This window comes from Trichosurus vulpecula, chromosome 2 (assembly GCF_011100635.1).
Source record: "Trichosurus vulpecula isolate mTriVul1 chromosome 2, mTriVul1.pri, whole genome shotgun sequence".
Taxonomy (NCBI): domain Eukaryota; kingdom Metazoa; phylum Chordata; class Mammalia; order Diprotodontia; family Phalangeridae; genus Trichosurus; species Trichosurus vulpecula.
The window spans coordinates 58,009,961-58,029,188 of NC_050574.1; the positions used below are offsets into that span (position 1 = coordinate 58,009,961).

The 19,228-nt window shown below is 43.6% G+C and overlaps 1 protein-coding gene across 2 annotated transcripts in view; it reads right to left on the reverse strand.

The window, feature by feature from the left end:
- MYOM3 (myomesin 3) overlaps positions 1-14,439 on the reverse strand; it is an 87,958-nt gene extending 73,519 nt beyond the window's left edge. For both annotated transcript variants that reach the window (XM_036747030.1, XM_036747029.1), the window contains exons 1-5: positions 14,360-14,439; positions 8,246-8,365; positions 7,103-7,180; positions 5,789-5,948; positions 2,906-3,063 (exon numbers count right to left, since the gene is read on the reverse strand). In XM_036747030.1, coding sequence (XP_036602925.1) covers positions 2,906-3,063; positions 5,789-5,948; positions 7,103-7,180; positions 8,246-8,352 — 503 coding nt within the window. In that variant the 5' untranslated portion in view covers positions 8,353-8,365; positions 14,360-14,439. The remainder of the gene's footprint in view (positions 1-2,905; positions 3,064-5,788; positions 5,949-7,102; positions 7,181-8,245; positions 8,366-14,359) is intronic.
- Positions 14,440-19,228: the final 4,789 nt, after the last annotated feature.

Here is a 19,228-nt window from a genome sequence, read left to right on the forward strand (position 1 = left end):
AAGACCAGTGGTTTTCAAAGTGTAACCCAAAGACCCCGTGTGTCCCTGAAACACCTTCAGGGGGTGTCAAAACTATTTTCCTAATAATATTAAGACATTGTTTGCCTATTAAAATACTTGTCCTTTTCCCAACCACCTTATCTGTATGAGGTTGGATTTTCTTTATATACTTCACCAAAACAACCTTGCAACAGACTGAATGTAGAAGCAGATATGAGAATCCACTTGTCTTCTATAAAGCTGAACATTAAAGAGATTTGCAAAAAGGTACTCTTCTCACTAGTTTCTTTGTTTTGGAAAATAAAGTTATTTTTCCATAAAAATATGTTACATATATTAATGTAATGGAATTGTTATTTTAAAATTAATTAATGAATATTTTTAAAATTTATCTGTTCCACTTCCTAATAAGGTAAATATAAATAAATATAACTCATCTAAATAAAAGCTCTTCAGGGCCCTTAATCATTTTTGATAATGTAAAGTGGTCCTGAGGCAGCTGGTGATGCAGTGGGTAGAACGCTGAGCCTGGAGTCAGGAAGACCTCAGTTTAAATCCAGTCTTTGACACTAACTAGTTGTATGACCCTGGGTAAGTCACTCAACCCTTTTGCCTCAGTTTCCTCATCTGAAATTGGTCCATTTCCATTTTTCCTTACATGAGCTGGAGAATAAAACAGCAAATCACTCCAGGATCTTTGTCAAGAAAACTCCAAATGGGGTAAGGAAGAGTCAGACATGACTGAAAAGCAACTGAACAGAAGGAGTCCTGAGACCAAAAAGTTTGAGAACCACTGCTCTACCCCAATGGTATCTCTTTGAAACAAGAGAGCTAGGTTTTAAGGGCCAGCTCTGTCACTAATTAGCTGTGCAGCTTTGATCAGGACACATGATTTCCCATCCTCCTCATAGGCTATAAATTCCTTAAGAGTGAAGAATGTTTCCCTTTTATATTCGTGGCTCCAGTGCCTTGCACAAAATCCTGATGTAAGAAATGGTGAGTAAGGGGGCAGGTAGGTGGTGTAGTAAATAGAGGACTGGCCCTGGAATCAGGAGGACCTGAGTCCAGCCTCAGACACTTGACACACTTCCTAGCTGTGTGACCTTGGGCAAGTCACTTAACCCCAATTGCCTTGCCTTCCCCCACAAAAAAAGAAAGAAATGGTGAGTAAGTGAATGAATAAATGAATTTTTATTGAACTGAAAATGGGACTAAAGATATTTCATACTACTGGACAAGTAACTAGGATAATAGATGTAACAGGGTAACAGGATGTAATAGGATACTAGATTGTAAACTAGTAAACTGCCCTGCGAGTACGAGCTATTGTTATTATCATCTTTGCTTTACCCAGGAGGAAACCAGGGCTCAGATTGGTAAAATGGCTTACCCAGGATTCCATAGTATGTTAATGATGGAACCAAGAGGAGAATCCTCCTTCTGTATCTCTCCCTTTTTGTAGCCTCCTGTGTCTTGTCATGCCTCTGGTCTAGTATGTTAACTCTCAGTCCTACCCCACTCACCGTCAGAGCCCATCAATTCATTCTCAATGGCCAACCCTTCTGGGTCATAGGACTATAGATTTGGAGCTCAATAAGAAAACTGAAACCCAGAGAAGGAAAGTGGTTGAAATTCCTACAGTAGAATGAGGAACAGATGGGGGGATTCAAACCCAGATCCCTGCCTTCAAATTCAGTGCTTCTTCACTGTCTCCTCCAAATTGCTCTCCTCTCAGCTTTCCCCATCCCTAAAGGGGATGCTCAGCTCTGAACAGCTGTGTGAGGGGCCCTCCGGAATAATATTTTTATGACCCTCTGCCCCACACAGAGATGGCTGGGAGGGAGCTAAGAATATCTTTACGGAGAGATGCCTGGAGCCAGTTTTGTACCCAGCAGCTGCCCAAGGGTTTTCTCTATTTCTGGCCCTGGGGCAGTTGATCAAGCAGGATCTATGGAATCACAGATCACGATTCTGAGGTCCCCTGGGTCATAGATTTAGAGCTAGAACGGTCCTAATTAGACCTAATCTAACCCCGTCATTTACAGATGAGGAAACTGAGGCTCAGAGAGGTGAAGAGATTTGCCCAGGGTCACACAGCCAGTAAGTGTCTGATGCCAGTTTCTAACTTAAGTCTTCTTGACTCCAAGTTCAGTACCCCATTGATTCCTGACTCCAACTTTAGCCTTCTATCCATCATATCACACTGCTAGTTCCATCTCGACCTGAGTTCTTCTAGAGCAGGGATTCTTAACCTGGGGCCCACAGATCCCTGAGAGGTCTGGAGGTGGTTTTCAGAGGGTCTGTGGACTTGGGTGGGAAAACTTCCATCTTTATTTTCAGTAAACTCTCACTGAAATGTAGCATTTTTGTCAAAGATTGAAAGACATTCTTCTGAGAAGGGGGCCGAAGGCTTCAGAGACTGCTGAAGAAATCCGTGACAAAAAACAGGTAAGAACCTCTGATCTAGGACAGTGAAAGCTCCTGAGGTATTCATAAGAGCATAATATCATCAGATTTAGAGCCAGAAGGGTCCATCTCTTGCCCAACACTCTGATTTTGCAATGGAAGAAGCTGAAGATACAACAGGGGAAGTGAAATTTCTCAAATTCGCAAGGGGTAGTAACAAGCAAAATCCGAATTAGAACCTGTGTCCTCTCCTTCCATATTGAATACTCCTACAACCATATGAAAAGCTGGGCTCCCACAAGGGAGGCCTAAAGCATCAAGAAATCTTTAGACAGCGGACTCTTCTGCTTTGCTGCTTCACCCAGAGCGGAAGCTCAGAGAGAGTGAGCATCTGACCTAACGTTGCTCAGCAAAGAGTCAGGATTAGAACTTCCCAGAAAAATGAGCTTCATGCATCAGCCCTCCTCCAGCCCCAACACACACATTCACTTTCACTTACCAGATGACCTGAGGTGGAGGGGAGGCATACACAGTGCAGGTCAACAAGACAGATTGATTTTCCCAGATGGTGTGGGAGCGGAGAGGGATCCAGAAGAAGGGACCTCGACTGGAGCATAGCTCCTTCAACTCTTTGGCCTCTCGGATCTTCTCCTCTGTCTAGAGATGTGGGTGGAGGAGGTGGAAAGTGAACCTGTGACCCTTACAGCCCATGGTCAGCACTCCTGTATACAGCTGTGTCTCACTTAGCATAGCACCTGGCACATAGTAGGCACTTTACAAATGTTTATTGATTGATTGATTGTCTCCAGGGTTCCCCACCATCAATCTTTTCTTTACTATCTCCTCTTCCTCCCTTCATCTGTACTCTTCCTCCTGCCTCCCCCATCACTCCCTTGCTTTCTCCTTTCACTCCATCCTTTTTAAAAATATATATTTTATTTCCCCCCAATTACATATAAAAACAAATTTTAACATTCTTTTAAAAATACTTGAATTCCAAATTTTCTCTTTCTCTCTCCTCCCCCTCCTTAAAATGGTAAGCAATTTGATATAGGTTATACATGTGCAGTTGTACAAAACATGTTAGTCATGGTGTGAGAGAAAACACAGACAAAAACCCCAAGAAAAATAAAGAAAGTAAAGAAAAAGTATGCTTTGATCTGCATTTAGACCCTATTGGTTCTTTCTCTGGAGGTGGATAGCATTTTTCCTCACATGTCCTTCAGAATTGTCTTGGATCATTGTATGGCTGAGAAGAGCTAAGTCATTCACAGTTGGTCATCACACAATGCTGCTGTTACTGTGTACAATGTTCTCCTGGCTCTGCTCATTTCACTTTAAACCAGTCCATGCAAGTCTTTCCCATTCTATCCTTCTTAAAGAGAATGGAAGTGTCTTTTGGTGGAAAGAATATTAGACTGGGAAGTTCCTCCCAAGTCTTACATTCCCTAGTCTGAGGTCCCTTCTAGGTTTCATGGTCTATATTCTAAGGTACCTCCCAGATCTCAGATTCTATGTCTTAAAGACCTCTTCCAGCTCTCCCATTATTTGTTTTAAGGTCCCTCCCAGGTCTCACATTCTGTTTCCATCTCCTCTTCTCAACTCAAATACCACTGGCACAGACTTCTGAAGCAATGGCTCAGAGACAACCTCTTCCCAGATTCCCTGCTTCCTACACACTTGTCCTCTTAGATGTCAAGGCTCATAAACTCCAAAAAGCTGGAGGGACCCTGAGAGGCAATCTAATTCAACTGTCTAATTTTATAGATGAGAAAACAGAGCCTGAGAGATGTGAAGTAATTCACCCAATGTTATATAGTGAGTTAACGGGAAAGCTATCAGCAAAACGCTGGTTGTCTGGTGGAGCCAGAAACAGACTAAACTGTTTTTGAAGGAATATAGGATTACATAACAAAAGCTACAGAACTATTTCTAGTGTTAGATCCCAATGAAATGTTTATATCCCAGAGAGGTTAGTGATAGGAAGAAAAGGCCCCTCCCTACAAAAGTATTCCCAACTGCATTATTTATAGTTACTAAAATACCAAACCCTAAGGACAAACTATGTGCTCAACAGTTGGGGAACGGCTGAATAAAGGGTGTATATGAATGTAATGGAACTTCATTGTGCCTCAAGGAAGGACAGATATAGAAACTATAGGGCAACATGGAGAAGACATGAAATGGGGCAGGGTGGAACTAGCAGAATTGACATCGTGCAGTGGGAAGAGGGTTTTGAAGGACTTTTCATTCAGAGGACATGGCTTCCAATCCAGATTCTATCATTCCACTTGTGTGACCTTGGGAAAGTCCCTTAAACTCTCTATGCCTCAGTTTCCTTATCTGCCAAATGGGGGTATTGAACTAGATGAATTTAAAGGTCCCTTCCAGTTTTAAATCTCTGGCTCTTGGAATCCCTAACTTTCTCCAACACTCTTCTCTGGTACCACTACCTACACTTCTTTCCTGACCCCCATGCAATGTGGAGAGCTCTCTCCATCTTGACGTTATTTTCTATTCTCTTGTATGTACTTTGTGTTTATTTCCTTGTATGCATATTATCTCTCTCCACCCTCTGCCCCCAAGTAGAATATGAACTTCCTGAAGATGGATTCTTTTTTTTGGACCCTCAGTACTTAGTACAATGCCTTCTACACAGTAGGTGCTTAATAAATGCTTGCTTGCTTAAATGGAATTCCTTGAACATACAAACATTATGTACATGAAATATAGTTATATAATCAATTGACAAGCATTTATTAAGCACCTACTATATGCCAAATGTGGAGACAACATGGCAGAGTGGATAGAGGGTTAGCCTGAAAGTCTTGGGTTCAAAACTTGTTGCTGACACATACTAGCTTCATGACTTGGGCTCTTAACCTCCTCTTCATGTCTCAGGTAACTCTCTATAAGACTCTAAGTGGCAGAGAAGGTGCCAGTCTACATTGGCAGAGGGAGGGAGTTTCTCCCTGGGAGCTCCCTATGCTGGGAAAGATTGGATAAAAAGAGAGATATGCAAAGCATCCAGCGGCTGGAGATACAAAGATGAGAAAAAAATAGCTCCTCTCTGCATGGAGCTTAAATTCTGTCTGGAGAAATAATATGCTCACTGAAAAGTAGATTAAAATATATATAATAAATAGAAAGATGACACAGACCTGTAATATGACTCATTGTTGAAGTTAGTACATGAGGTCTCTGTTTCTTTGATCAGTAGATAATTAATAGAAAGGTCTCCTCCAAACCCTTTGCCCAGCCCTGTTAACTCTCGGAGGGTGACAGTTCAGGCCCAGGGATGAAGGAATTCAGAGTTTTTATGGCCAGCCTTTCAGGCCTGAGCCCCACAGAGCATCTCGCGGTAATGTGTTCTCCTGCTTACCCTCCTCCATAGCGCTTTCCGGTCCACTCTTTCCCGAAGCATGTGGCAGACATTCAGGATGTCAATCTCGGTTTTCTCCCAGTCATTCTTGAAGCCCACCCGCTTCTCACCACGCGTTTCCACTTCCAGGACGGAGACCTCGCTCCTCAATTTGGCTTCCCTGGGAGAGACAAATATTTCCATCCTAAATATAATGTGGCCATCTAATCTGCTCATAGTCCCAAACTGCCCAAAGGTCCATTCTGTCTGTGTGCTTCTGAGGTGGATGGGTTGCGGGGGGAGGAGGAACCTCATTCCTCCCCATTGGCCAAGACCCAACTCATTTCCAGCCTCTTCCTTCTTGAAGACTCTCCTGACCACCCCAGGTTATAATGATTTTTTCCTCTCTTTCTCTGAATTTCCATTACGTGGATGGTGCAGCCTCCTTAGTTGTCTACACACTCTGCTGCAAGTTTAGCTTTCTATGTACATGAGCAAGTAGAGGGGAAAGAGCCTAATATCTGGCTTCAGAAGAATCAGGGTCAAGTTGCAGCTTTACCACCTCCTACCTTCAGTACCTTAGCAAGTCACTACCTCCTCTGGGCCTCAGTTTTCTCTTCTTAAAAAGTAAGATGTTGGTCTAGTTGATTTCTAAGATCCCTCCCAGCTCTGACATTCTGTGTTCTAAGGGCCCTTCCAGCTCTGACATCCTGTGTTCTAAGGGCCCTCCCAGTTCTGACATTCTCTGTTCTACGGGCCCCGTCCAGCTCTGACATCCAGTGTTTTAAGGGCCCTCCCAGCTCTGACATCCTGTGCTCTAAGTGCCCTCCCAGCTCTGACATTCTCTGTTCTAAGGGCCCTCTTGACTCTTACATTCTATGTCCTAGGGGACCTTTTAGCTCTCAGATTCTAGGCTTGAAGGGCCTTTTCAGCTCTGACTCTTTATGTTCTAAGGTTCCTTCTACCTCTAAGGCCCTTTCTAACAGTCTATGCTCTATGGTACCTCTTCAATCTGACATCATTCTGTCAGATTCTTAGTCCACGTCTCTTTTTCTTTACTATGAGTATATGTAATCGATTGACCAATAGATCCCAGGGAAATCACTGTCTATGCTTTGATTTCTCTGTCTATAAAATGTGTGTGAATCTTTTTATTCCTCCCTCTTCCCCCTCTTCTCTCTCCTCCTCCCATCATCCCCAGAGATCTCTGTGAAATTCTTAGCAACGATCCCTCTGCACTGCCAGGAGCACGGTGCTTCAGGGAGCTAGCAGGAAGATAGACCAAGTGAGCCCTTTCCTGGGCCATGACTTCTCTGGAAAGTTGAACCAGCTCACCATGATGTCTCTGCAGCAGTCAGGGCCAGGGCAGCTGCCAGGGAATAATCCAGGGAGCTAAACTGTTCCTCTTCCTCACTGGGGAGAGAATAAAAGAAACAGATGAATAGAGCTGAGGAGAGGGTTGGGGGGAGGAATGGAGACATTTTTAAGGTCCCTTTCTGGTCTAAATTCTATTATCCTGTGACCTCTATCCCCTTGCCACTCCCAAGAGAGACAAAAGGCTGGTTTGCTTCTTGAAATTGTCTGCCCTCTCTTTCCTCCTAAGCCCAGTGCTGGAGGGAAAGGAGTTTCCCAGAGAAGGGACTATATCTTCCTGCAGAAGACTGGGGGCTCTCTGAGGGCAGGGCATCTGCCTCCTGCTTGCTCCGTGATCCTCCATAGCTCCCAGCATGGGAGAAGGTTGGGGAAGCCCACAGGCAAGGGGCAAGTGGAAGATTTGTGGATGGCCCACTCCAGGGAGATGGTGACAGAATGAAGGAGAGCCACCTCTCAGTCCTTTGGTCTCTCAAGGCCCTGCTAGTTCCACTCAGACCCCAAACACGGGCACAGACCATGATGGAATCAGGAGAGATCTCAGAGGCCGTCTTGGCAAACCTAAGGCCACTGTTGGTGCCTTCTCTCTAATATGGTCGACAGGTTGGTTATTATGGCTTGAAATGCTTGAAGACCTCTGAGGAGGTATCCACTGCCTCCTCAGGCAGCCCATTCCTGGGACAGCCTTCACTACTGGGAAGTCTTTCCATCTCTCCACCCATTACTACAAGTTATACCCCCTGGGACCAAGCAGAACAAAGTTAACCAATCCCTTTCCCACACAGCAAATTCATGTATCCCATCCCTTCCTTTCTTCTCCAAGCTATTTGTTCTTTAGCTTAAAGAAACAAGTTTATTCATCTTCAGATGGATCTTTGCATGACATGGTGGTTACCAGCCCTTTCACCATCTGGTCACTCTCTTCTGAACACTCTCCAGGTTACCAATGTTCATCCTAAAATGTGGGACCCAGCTCTGACCACAGTAGCACCCTGTGTGGTTTCACCAGGGCAAGGGACAGTGGGACTCTCAGCCCCTATGCTCCTGGAAATACAGCCTTCAATCACCCCAGCTTTGGGGCTTCTGCCTCCTGCTCAAACTCCTCACCTTGTGTGGAAGGTTCGTCTTTGGGTGGAGGAGGACATATGCAGACTCTGCTGCCTCTCCTCCTTCTGCTCCTCCTGGCTTCTGTGTTCTAGCCGGTGGATCTCCATGTCTCCTACTCACCTAAGGAGAGGGATCAGAAAACTAATAGTGGCCATGCTACATCCCCTTCTAAGAAATAAAGCTTTTCCACCCTGCCTTTTAAAAATATCAATTTTTGTTGACATCTTTTGTTATTAGATCATCCTCCATTCTAAACAGATATCTCCTTCTCCCCTTACTTTGCCCAGCCCTTAAAATCTAAGCCATGGCGGGCTTAGACATACTTGTCACAAAGAATAAAAGATAGACAGAGACAGAGAAAAAGAGAGAGAGAGAGAGAGAGAGAGAGAGAGAGAGAGAGAGAGAGAGAGATAGAGAGAGAGAGAGAGAGAAAAAGAGACAGAAAGAGAGACAAAGAGACACAGAGAGAAAGAGGCAGAGAGAAAGAGAGAGACAGAGACAGAGACAGACAGAGACAGAGAGAAAGAGAAAGGCAGTTCAGCAAAACTCATGAAAGGGGCAGCTAGGTGGTGCATTTGGATGGGGCACTGGACTTGGACTCAGGAAGACTCATCTTTCTGAATTCAAATCCAGCCTCAGATACTTATTTACTAGCTATGTGACCCTGGGCAAGTCAATTTGCCCTGTTTGCATCTGTTTCCTTATCTATAAAATGAGATGGAAAAGGAAATGGCAAACCACTCCAGGATCTTTGCCTAAAGGGGGTCATGGAGACAATTAAAAAAAGACTGAACAACAAAACTAACCAATGGGGGAGCTTTAATAACTGCTTATTAACTTGATTCAACACCAACGAAATCAGACCATCTATGCAATGTTTCACAGCCATGATGCCCCTCCCCAACCTTTGAAAAGAATATCACAACAGATGTGGGACTATAATGATTCTGCCTCTTTTATGGAGAATGAGAGGTTATTTGATTTACCTAAGGTCACACATTGAATTACTCAACAAGCAGCTTCATACTAAGAGCCTTCTATATTTTAGGCACTGTGCCAGGCACCGGGGTTGCAAAGACACAATGTAAAGAATCCTTGCTCTCGAGGAGGGTATATATTAGGTCCTCATGAAAAATAGGAAGGTAACAGCTGCTGTAGCCATGGAAAGCCTGGGAAATATTCCATTCTCTGAACATCTCAATAGCCTAGTGTAAGGGAAGGAACACTGAATGTGAAGTTAAAACTGGGTTCAAAAGAAGGTGCCCATCAATTGGAGAACGACTAGACCAGGGGTGGAGAACCTGTGGCCCAGGGCCATGCTCAAGGGGTTAGAGGTCCACCTATGGCCTAGAGGCTGCAGGCTCCCCACCTCTGAACTAGACAAATTGGGATCCCTGAATGTGTGGTAATACCACTGTGTTGTAAGAAACGACCAACATGATGAGGACAGAGAAGCATGCAAAGATTCACGTGAACTGATACAAAGTGAGGTGAGCAGAGGCTGGAAAGCAATATACGTATTGATTCCAACAATGTCTGCTGTGAAATTATAATGACCAAACTTGGCCTCAAAGAGATGTTAGAGCGTACTTCCCTCCCTTCTGTGCACAGGTGGGAGACTATGGGTCTGGACATAGGCACATACTGTTAGTTTTGCTGAATTGTTTTTCCCCTTTCTTTTTTATTTTTAAAAAAAATTTTTTTTGTCATAAGGCATGGTTTTCTGGGAAAAGAGAGCAAACATTTATTAAGCACCAATGTGCTAGGCTGTGCTAAGAACTGTACAAATGTTATATCGTTTGATACTTACAACACCTAACCCTGGGAGGTATGTGCTATCAATATCCCCATTTTACAGGTGAGGAAACTAAAGCTGACAGAGGTGAAAGAGTCATGCAGGTAAGTAAGTGTCTGAGGCTGGATTTGAATTTGGGCCTTCCTGACTCTAAGCCCAGAGCTCTTTCCATTGCCCCATCTAACCTGTCTCTGAGAGACAAGAAAGGAAATAGTATTGTTTTGGGAACAAAGGTCATATAAAATCAAAAGAAATCAATTTTTAAAATGTGTTTAAAAAGGCCCAGGTCCCAGTCCTGGATCTGCTACGTACTGGCCATGCAGACTTGAGGAAGTTGTAGGATCATAGAGTTCAAACTAGAAGAAGCCTTAGAGGTCATCTAGGCTGGCTTAAGGAAGAGGAAATTGAGACCCAGAGCCATGAAGCGACTTAGGTCACTCAGGTAGTAAGAAGCAGAGCCTAGATTTGAATCCAAATCTGCCCTTTAACTGCAAGCCCTGCTCTCTGCCACACCATCCCCACCCCCACTTCATCTCTATGAGCCTGTTTTTTGGTATATAAAATAAGGATGGCAATAATAACACTGTCTACTTTGCCACATTGCTGAGAAGAGATATGTAAACCTTAAGGAGTCAGAGAAGGAAGCATTATTGTCGTGAACATCTGGGCCACTAGGTGGTGCTGTGGATAGAGCGCTGAGCCTGGGCTCACGACCCTTATGAGCTGAGTGATCCTGGGCAAGTCACTTAATCCTGTTTGCCTCAGTGTCCTCATCTGTAAAATGAGCTGGAGAAGGAAACAGCAAACCACTCCGGTAATTTGCCAAGAAAAACCCCAAATTGGGTCACAAAGAGTCAAACATGACTGAAAAACGACTGAACAACAACCTGAGTGTCTCCCTTGCTCCCACATTCCACAATATTGCAGAAGGCAACCCCATCCTCCCAGTCCCTCAGGTTCCCAACCTTGGAGTCATCCTGGACTCCTCACTGTCTTTCATTCCTATGTCCAAGCTGTTGCCAAGACCTATCGATCTCACCTCTGCCATGTCTCTCCAATATGCCCCCTTCTCTCTTCAGATATAGTCACTCTCCCTGGAATTCCCAGTACCTCTAGAACGGTATCTTGCCATAATAGTCACTTAACAGATGCTTCTGACTGATTGGTAATTCTATGAAGTTTACAAAAAAAATACTTTCTTCCTAACAGTGCCAGTCTGATTATGCCCATTTTATAGACGAGGACATTGAAGGCCTGAGGAGGTAAGGACCCTCATTACATCACACCTGGATTGCTGCAGTAGCTGCTGGTGGGTCTGCCTGCCTCAGGGTCTCTCCCTACTCCAATCCATCCCCCATCTGGCCACCCAAATGCTATTCCTAAATTGTAGATATGGCCAGGTTGCCACTCCCCCCTATTGAACAAACTCTAACAACTCCCCATTACCTCCAGGTTAATATAAAATCCTCCATTTAAAACCCTGTTCTAAAGGGACACTTCAGTCACTGATGTTTCTCAGAGTAGAGAGGTGCTTCACACAAGCAGGCCCTGTGGTAAAGGAGAAAGGCTCACCTTTCTCATGTCCTCTTCCTTGGGCCTCAGGCCCTATCTGACCCCGTATCTGGTCTCTTATTGGTGTGACCCTTTGGTGGTGGTGGCCAGTTCTCCAACTGGGTAACATGATGGGGAATAAGAATTGTTCTCTTAGGCAGAGAGCCCCTGGGGCTGAAAGTCCATCGCTTTGACTCTGTGCCTAGCTCTAGCAGAACTGATGAGCCTTCCCCCTTGGCCAAGGAGCCCTTGTGGCTTACAGAACAAAGGAAACCCACTTATGGATTAATTTGATTAAATTCAACAAGATCTTAAGCGCTTATTATGGGTAAATCCTTAAAGTACCTGGGGAAATGTTAACAGGGAGACTGTCCGAACTGGGCAGAAGCTCAGAGGGCACATGATCCATGCCCCCTTCTTCCCCCACCCCCTTGTTTTATAGACTCTCAGGGACCTTCCTTAGGGGACTTTTTTTCAGTAGGAAAAGGGTTACAGCTGCAGGCATCTCTCCCTCTCCCACCTCTGGCGCCTTACGCCTGGATGCTCTCACTCTAATTAACAAGGCAAGAACTGGCTCCCAACCCTCAGCTCTTACAAATGCCAGCAGCAAGAGCCAGCTTAGGGGGAATGAGACATTGCTTTTTTTTAGGACACTGATATGTGAGAGATTAAACTGGAGTAGGTTTGCAGTCTCTGTGCTCCTCTTCCCCCCTTCTCCTGCCTTCCCAGGACCAATGCCCCAGTTCCTTTCGAGTCTTCAGCCCCGAGCCCTCAGACCTTTTTTTAGGGGTCCCTTTTCAGAGATAGGAAGAGTGAGAGTTGTGAAAGGTATACCTTGGGAGAAGGGGGTTGGGCACAGGGGATTGAAATCTCTCCTAACCCGCTCAGAACTTTGGTGTCTTTATCTGTAAGATGGGCACAATCAGACTTGCATGTCCTGCTTCATTAGGAAGTAGTTTTTTTTTGGTAAACTTTATAGAATTACCAATGAATCACAAGTATTTGTTAAGTGACTATTATGGCAAGACACTGCTCTATAGGTACCGGGAATACAAAGAAAACAAATGAAACAATTCCTGCCCTCAAGGCGATGACATTCTATCAGGAGAGACAACAGTAGTAGTAGGAATGGTAGTAATGATAATAATAGATAGCATTTCTATAGGACGTTAAGGTTTGGAAAACACTGTGCAAACACTGAGCCGCTAGGTGGCGCCGTAGTGCACAGAGCGCTGGGCCGGGGGTCAGGAAGACTCATCTTCTTTAGTTCAAATCTGGCCTCAGACACGTCCTAGCTGTGTGACCCTGGGCAAATCACTCAACCCTGTTTGCCTCAGTTTCCTCATCTTTAAAATGAGCTGGAGAAGGTAATGGCGAACTATTCCAATATCTTTGCCAAGAAAACCCCAAATAAGGTCATAAAGAGTCGGACATGACTTTGCTGTAAATGCCAGAGCCCAAGCCCAAGTGTGCTGACCCCACATCTGGGCTTTCTACCCCATCTTGCTGCCCGGTTTTACAGATGGGGAGTGAAAACCAGACAAGTTAAGTGACTTGGCCAAAGTCATACTATGAATTGGTTGTAGAGCTGGGACTGGAGCCCCTGGCCCTATCCTTTAGATAATCCTGTTTCTGAGACACCTGGAAAGAGAGACCCATCTTTCCTAGGTCTCATCTACAACTCCATGAAATGCAGGGCTCTTGGCTAAGGCCACAGCCATGGCCACTGTGTCTTGAGCTGGGAGGGGAAGGATCATAGCATTAGAACTTGGAGGGATCTTAGATATTGTCCAGCCCAACCCCTTCCTTTCACCAATAAGGAAACTGAAGCCCAGGGCTAACTGACGTCAACTGAAGTGATTTGCCCGGGGTGTCAATAAGTGTGCCAGCTGAGAGAGAAGCCTCAAGTCCCAGGGGTAAGGAGGGCTCTGACTCCAGAGCTGGCATTCTTGGGGCTGCCACACACTGTCTCTGAAGGTTCATGCCTCCAGAGCTATTTTATTTAGCACCTACCTCCTTGGCTTGTTGTGAGCATCAAATGAGCTCACTTTTGTAAAGCATTTACCAAAGAGCCTGGCACATAGTAGGTGCTTAATAAATGCTTATTTCTTCCCCCTCCTCCATTCAGGATGGGGGGAGGGTCTGCCAGCTCCCCCAGGACCCTCTCCCTTTGACTTTGACAGCCTCCCTGTCCATGGCTCCTAAGAGTTTGGGATGAAAGACACTCTGAGGGTTCCCCTCTTTTTTTTCTGAACACACTCTAATTCTTAACCTTTGGATCCCACATCTATGTTGTTCAGTCTATTATTATTATGATTCACATTTTAGAATGCTTTCAGGCTTGCAAAATGCCTTTCCTACACAGTTCTGTGAGGTAAGAGGTTTAAGTACTATCATCCACCTGTTACAGATGAGGAAACTGAGGCACCAGAGAGAGACAAAAGTGCCTTGTTCTGCTTACCCAGCCAGTTAATTGTGAGGGCTGGAACATGTTGCTTCCCAGGGATCGATGTGGTTGGGGGGTGCCCAGGAATGCTCACAATACCCACGGTGTCTCTGGCTTGAGTTCAGTGCCATGGTTCTCAGGGGGCCAGACCCCTGTTCCCACACCCCCACTCTGCTACATATACCAACCATCCAAGCATAACAGTCCCAGTGAATAGAAATTGTTCCCAGTGGATCTCCCCAACAGAAAGCTCAGCTCTAGTGGAAAAGCTTATTCTCTCGGGATGCCCCAACATCCAACCAGTTCCCAAAGTCTGACTCACGGAAGCCTCAGAATCGCTGAAAATTAGAAAGGAAAGGGAAGTCGCAGTCTCTCCTCCTCTCGTCTACAGCTCAGGACAACAGTTGGGAGTGGAAGAATGCTTTCTGGGCACAGCAGAGATGGCTTAAATATAGCAGCAGCCCGGATTGTGCTATGACAATGGATGAGAACCATCTAGGGGGTGGGAAGGGGGAGTTCCTAAGGGGGTGAGAATGTACGAGCTGCTCTGTCCCCGTTTGGTCTCCAGCCAGCTCCAGGAACAGGTGTGAGCAGCCCCCAGGGGTTCTCTGGAGATGTCAGCATGCTCTCAGCCCTGGCCACCATCCCATGGGATAGGAATGAAAGTGTACCAGAATGGTAGAGGAGGACGCCACCATGGTGCAATGGATGGAGTGCTGGCTTGGGAGCTAGAGGCTGTGGGTTCAAGTCTTGATTCTGTCACATGCTTATCCCTGTGATCTTATTCTGTAAGCCTCACTTTTCTCATCTATAAAGCTAGGGAGGCTGGATTAGACAATCTCCAAGGTCCTTCTGAGTCTGGTGGTCCATGTTAATAGGGCGTTGAGCTGGGAGGGACATCAGAGACTATCTAGTCCAACCCCTCATTTTAGTTATTTCTATTTTGGGGATTTAATTTAATTTTTTAATGAACAAAAATCTATTTACTCTTCTTTCTATTTCTTGTCTTTGCAATAAAAAAGAAAGAAAAATAAACTCTGGTAACAAATACACATAAGCAAGCAAAATGAATTTCCACATTTGTTATAGCTAAAAAAAGACAAACCTACATCTCATTCTAGTCTTTGAATCTACTATCTCTCTGTCAGGAAATGGGAAATAATCCTCATAGATCATGTGGCGTCATAGTTGGTTATTGCATTGATTGGAGTTCTTATGTCTTTCAGAGTCATTTGCCTTTACAATGTTGCAATGATTGTGTCAATTATTCTCCTGGTTCTGTTCACTTCACTTCGTATCAGTTCATACAAGTCTTGCCAGGTTTCTCTAAAACTGTGCCTTCATCATTTCTTGTAGCTTAATAGTATTCTATCACATTCATATATTATACTTTGTTCAGTTATTTTAAAATTGATGGGTACCCCCTTAGTTTCTACCACACAGAAAAGCTGCTTTAATTATTTTTTTTGTATATAGATCCTTTTCCTCTTTTTTTATTTATCTTTTTGAGGTATGGGCCTAGTAGTGGTATTGTGCTGTCAAAGGGTATGTACAGTTGAATAACTCTGGGGGCTCGGTTCCAAATTTCTTTCCAGAATGGCTGGCCCAATTTGTAGCTCTACTGACAATAAATCAATGTGTCTGTTTTCCTCCTGCCCCTCCAACATTTATTATTTTCCCTTTTTTGTCACCTCTGCCAATCTGATGAGTATGAGGTAGAACCTCAGAGTTGCATTAATTTGGATTTCTCTAATTATTAGCATTGATCCACGTAAGACTTTCTTCTTTGTTGTTGAATCAATTTTCAGTTGTGTCTGACTCTTCGTGACCCCATTTGGGGTTTTCTTGGCATAGATACTGGAGTAGTTTGACATTTCCTTCCTCAGTTCATTTACAGCAAATGGGGTTAAGTGACTTGCCCAGGATCACACAGCTAAGTGCCTCGGGCCACATTTGAACTCAAGATGAGTCTTCTTGACTCCAGGCCCAGTACTCTGTGCACTATGGCGTCCCCTAGCTGCCGTAAGACTACCTTCTTTTTTTTCAGTTTTTTTTTATTGAATTTTATTTTACCAGAACACAAATACAAAATAGAGAAAAGAAACAAAAACATATCATAAACTTAAATACTGAAACTTAAATATAAAGTAAAAAAGAAAAAAAAGCATGTCATGTGCAGAGCACAACATAGGAGAGGATTCAAATTATATAACAATAAATTTTCGTTTCAAGAAAGCCTGTGTGATAAATAATACACCTTATGTTGAGAATTGTCCATCTTTTCTTTGCTTCCTTTTGTTTTCTTTGTTCTCTGTTGTGCACTTTTTAACTTTGTTCTTTTTTTCCTCCCCCCTCCCCTGCAGAAGGCTACAATATAATTTAGATATTTCTTGATATATACATACACATACAGATATATACATATACATATATACATGTGTATATAGACATATACTTTCCCAAACGTAATCTACTCCTGATCTTTTGTTTCCTATCCTTCCTGCCTCCTCTACTTTACTTCTACCCACTACATCACCTTCCTATTACTTGCCTACTCCCCTCCTCCAGCAACCACCCTGCCCTCCTATCACTTGCCTTCCCCCCTCTAAGGATCCCTCCCCTATCCCCCATTCCCATTAATCTAAACTCCCTTTACCTATTCCCACATTCTCTCCTCTAAAAATCCCTTCCTTGTCCTAATCCCTCCCTTGTCCTCTCCCCCCACCCCACCACTAAACCCCTACCATTTTATTTCTTCTAAATTTAGAAGACTTTTATACTCTTCTAAATATATATATATGTAATGTTCCCTCTTAAACCCATTCCCAATGAAAGTAGGTTACCAGAACTACCAGCCCTCCTCCCCCATCTTAATCCTCTGTATCCTTTCTTCTTCTTGCACCTCTCTTGTATAAAATAGTTACTCTTTTTAGCTGTTTCTAAATGGTTTTACTTTTTAAATTCATATCATAGTCAGGTTTATCCCCCTCGTTCTTATATTATTAATAAGAATGTTAGAGATACATTTTGCGTTATATAAAAAGTAAGCAGTCTCTTCTTGTAAATCACTTATAGTCAGTCTTTGGTATGTACCTTATATGTCTCTTAGTTCCTGTATGTTGAATCTTCTACTGAGTTGAGGATTTTTTTTAATAAAGTCTTGAAAGTCTGGGGTTTTGTCAAATGTCCATTTTTTTTCTTTCAAAATAATACTGAAATTTGAAGGCTATGACATTTTTGGTTGGAGCCCCAGGTCTTTTGCTCTTCGATATATTGTGTTCCAAGACCCACAGTCCTTTAATGTCTCTGCTGCTAGGTTCTTGTGTAATTCTAATTGTGGTGTCATCATATTAAATTGTTTTAATCTTGATGCTTTTAATATTTTATCCTCGAGCTGGGGGTTTTGGAATTTGACTATGATATTCCTATGAGTTTTCCTCATAGGATTTCTTTTAAGTGGTGTTCTATGGTTTTTTTTTCTATTTCCACTTCCCTGCTTTGTTCTAATGCTTCAGGACAATTTTCTTTAATTATTTCTTGTATTATTATTTCAAGATTCTTTTCTTGATCATTTACTCCAATTATTTTTATATTTTCTCTTCTTGATGTATTCTCCAAATCTGTTGTTTTTCTTATAAGATGTTTCACTTTCTCTTCTACTTTTTCATTATTCGTGTTTTGTTTAATTATTTCTTGGTCTCTTATAATTTCACCGCCTTCACTTTGCCCAATTCTAATTTTCAAGGTGTCATTTTCCTCCTTGAGATTCTGGATCTCCTTTTCTAGTTGGTTGACCTTCCTTTCATAACCTTCTTGTTTTTCTTGGATTATTTTTATTTATTTAGTTTTTCCTCCACCTCTGTCATTTGATTTTTAAAGTCTTTTTAAAGATTTTCTATAAATTCTTTTTGGGCAAGTGACCATTTAACATTACTCTGTGGGGATTTCTTTACTTCAATGTCCTCCTCTGAAGATGAACCCTGGTCATCTCTATTCCCATAATAGGTTTCTACGGTTGGATTCTTTCTCCTTTGCCTATGCATTTTTTTTGTGGTAATAACTTGATTTTTTATAAACACCTCTAGCCCTGGGGTATGGGAAATGGTGCCCCTTGCCCCAGATCTCAGTTCCCTCTAGCCTGGAACCAAAGCCAAACCTCCAACCTCCTGTAAGTGCCCACAGTCAGGGGCTTTCTGCCCCACTGCTTCTGCACTCACCGGGCATGTGTTGGTTCCTTCTCTCCCCCACTGCTCTTCACAGCACAGCTGGGTCTGGCGTTCCTTGTTCCTCATCAGGAGAGGTTCCCGCAGTCTTCCTGGGCTCAAAGGCATGACTCCCCTCACTATCCTGGGGTAAAAAGTTCCAGTGGCTGGGTCTGAGGCAGCCTGTCAAACCAACTAACCCCAGGGCTTGCCCCTTGTTGTTAAAACAGAACCTAGCCTAGAGGTGTGTACTCCTCGCTGGGACCAAACCCAGTCCTGGGGTTCTTCTTCAGATCTTCTCAGACTGTCCCTGGAAGATCCTGGTTGTGCCCCTATTCTTCTTTGTCTCCACCCCACTTTGTTCACCCTAAGGTGCTCTTTAACTCTTTTGTGGGGGAAAATCTTGAGAACTTGGAATTTTCTGACCTACTCTGCCATCTTCCCAGAATCTTCTCCCCTAAGACTACCTTCTAAGGTGACATTGAACTATTAATGACTATTCTTTGACAATGGTCTTTCAACCATCTCCCAATTCATCTCGCTCACTTCTCTCTATTCCTCCCCTCCCCCAAATAGCTACAGAGTCTTTTTCAAATGCTTTGCAAACCTTTAAGTGCTAATAAAATGTAGATTTATAACATCTATTGTAATACAAGGAAAATTAGGAACCCCTGAGTAACCCCTAGCTACTGACAAGCCCCCCCCAGAAAGAATGGATTCAGATATCTTTGGTATTTAGCAAACCCCTGGGACTCCATGGCTCCTTCCTGAAATGTCAATAGATAGGACCATCCCACTGAGAGATAACCTGGCAGATCCTGTCTAGCAGATATCCCTGAGACTCCTTGGTTCCTTCCTGGAATGTCAATAGATAGGACTATCCCACTGAGAGATAACTTGATAGACCCTTCCTGGGAGATATCCCTGGGACTCTGTGACTCCACCAAGGAATGTAAATGAGATTATCCCACTAGTACGATAACCTGACT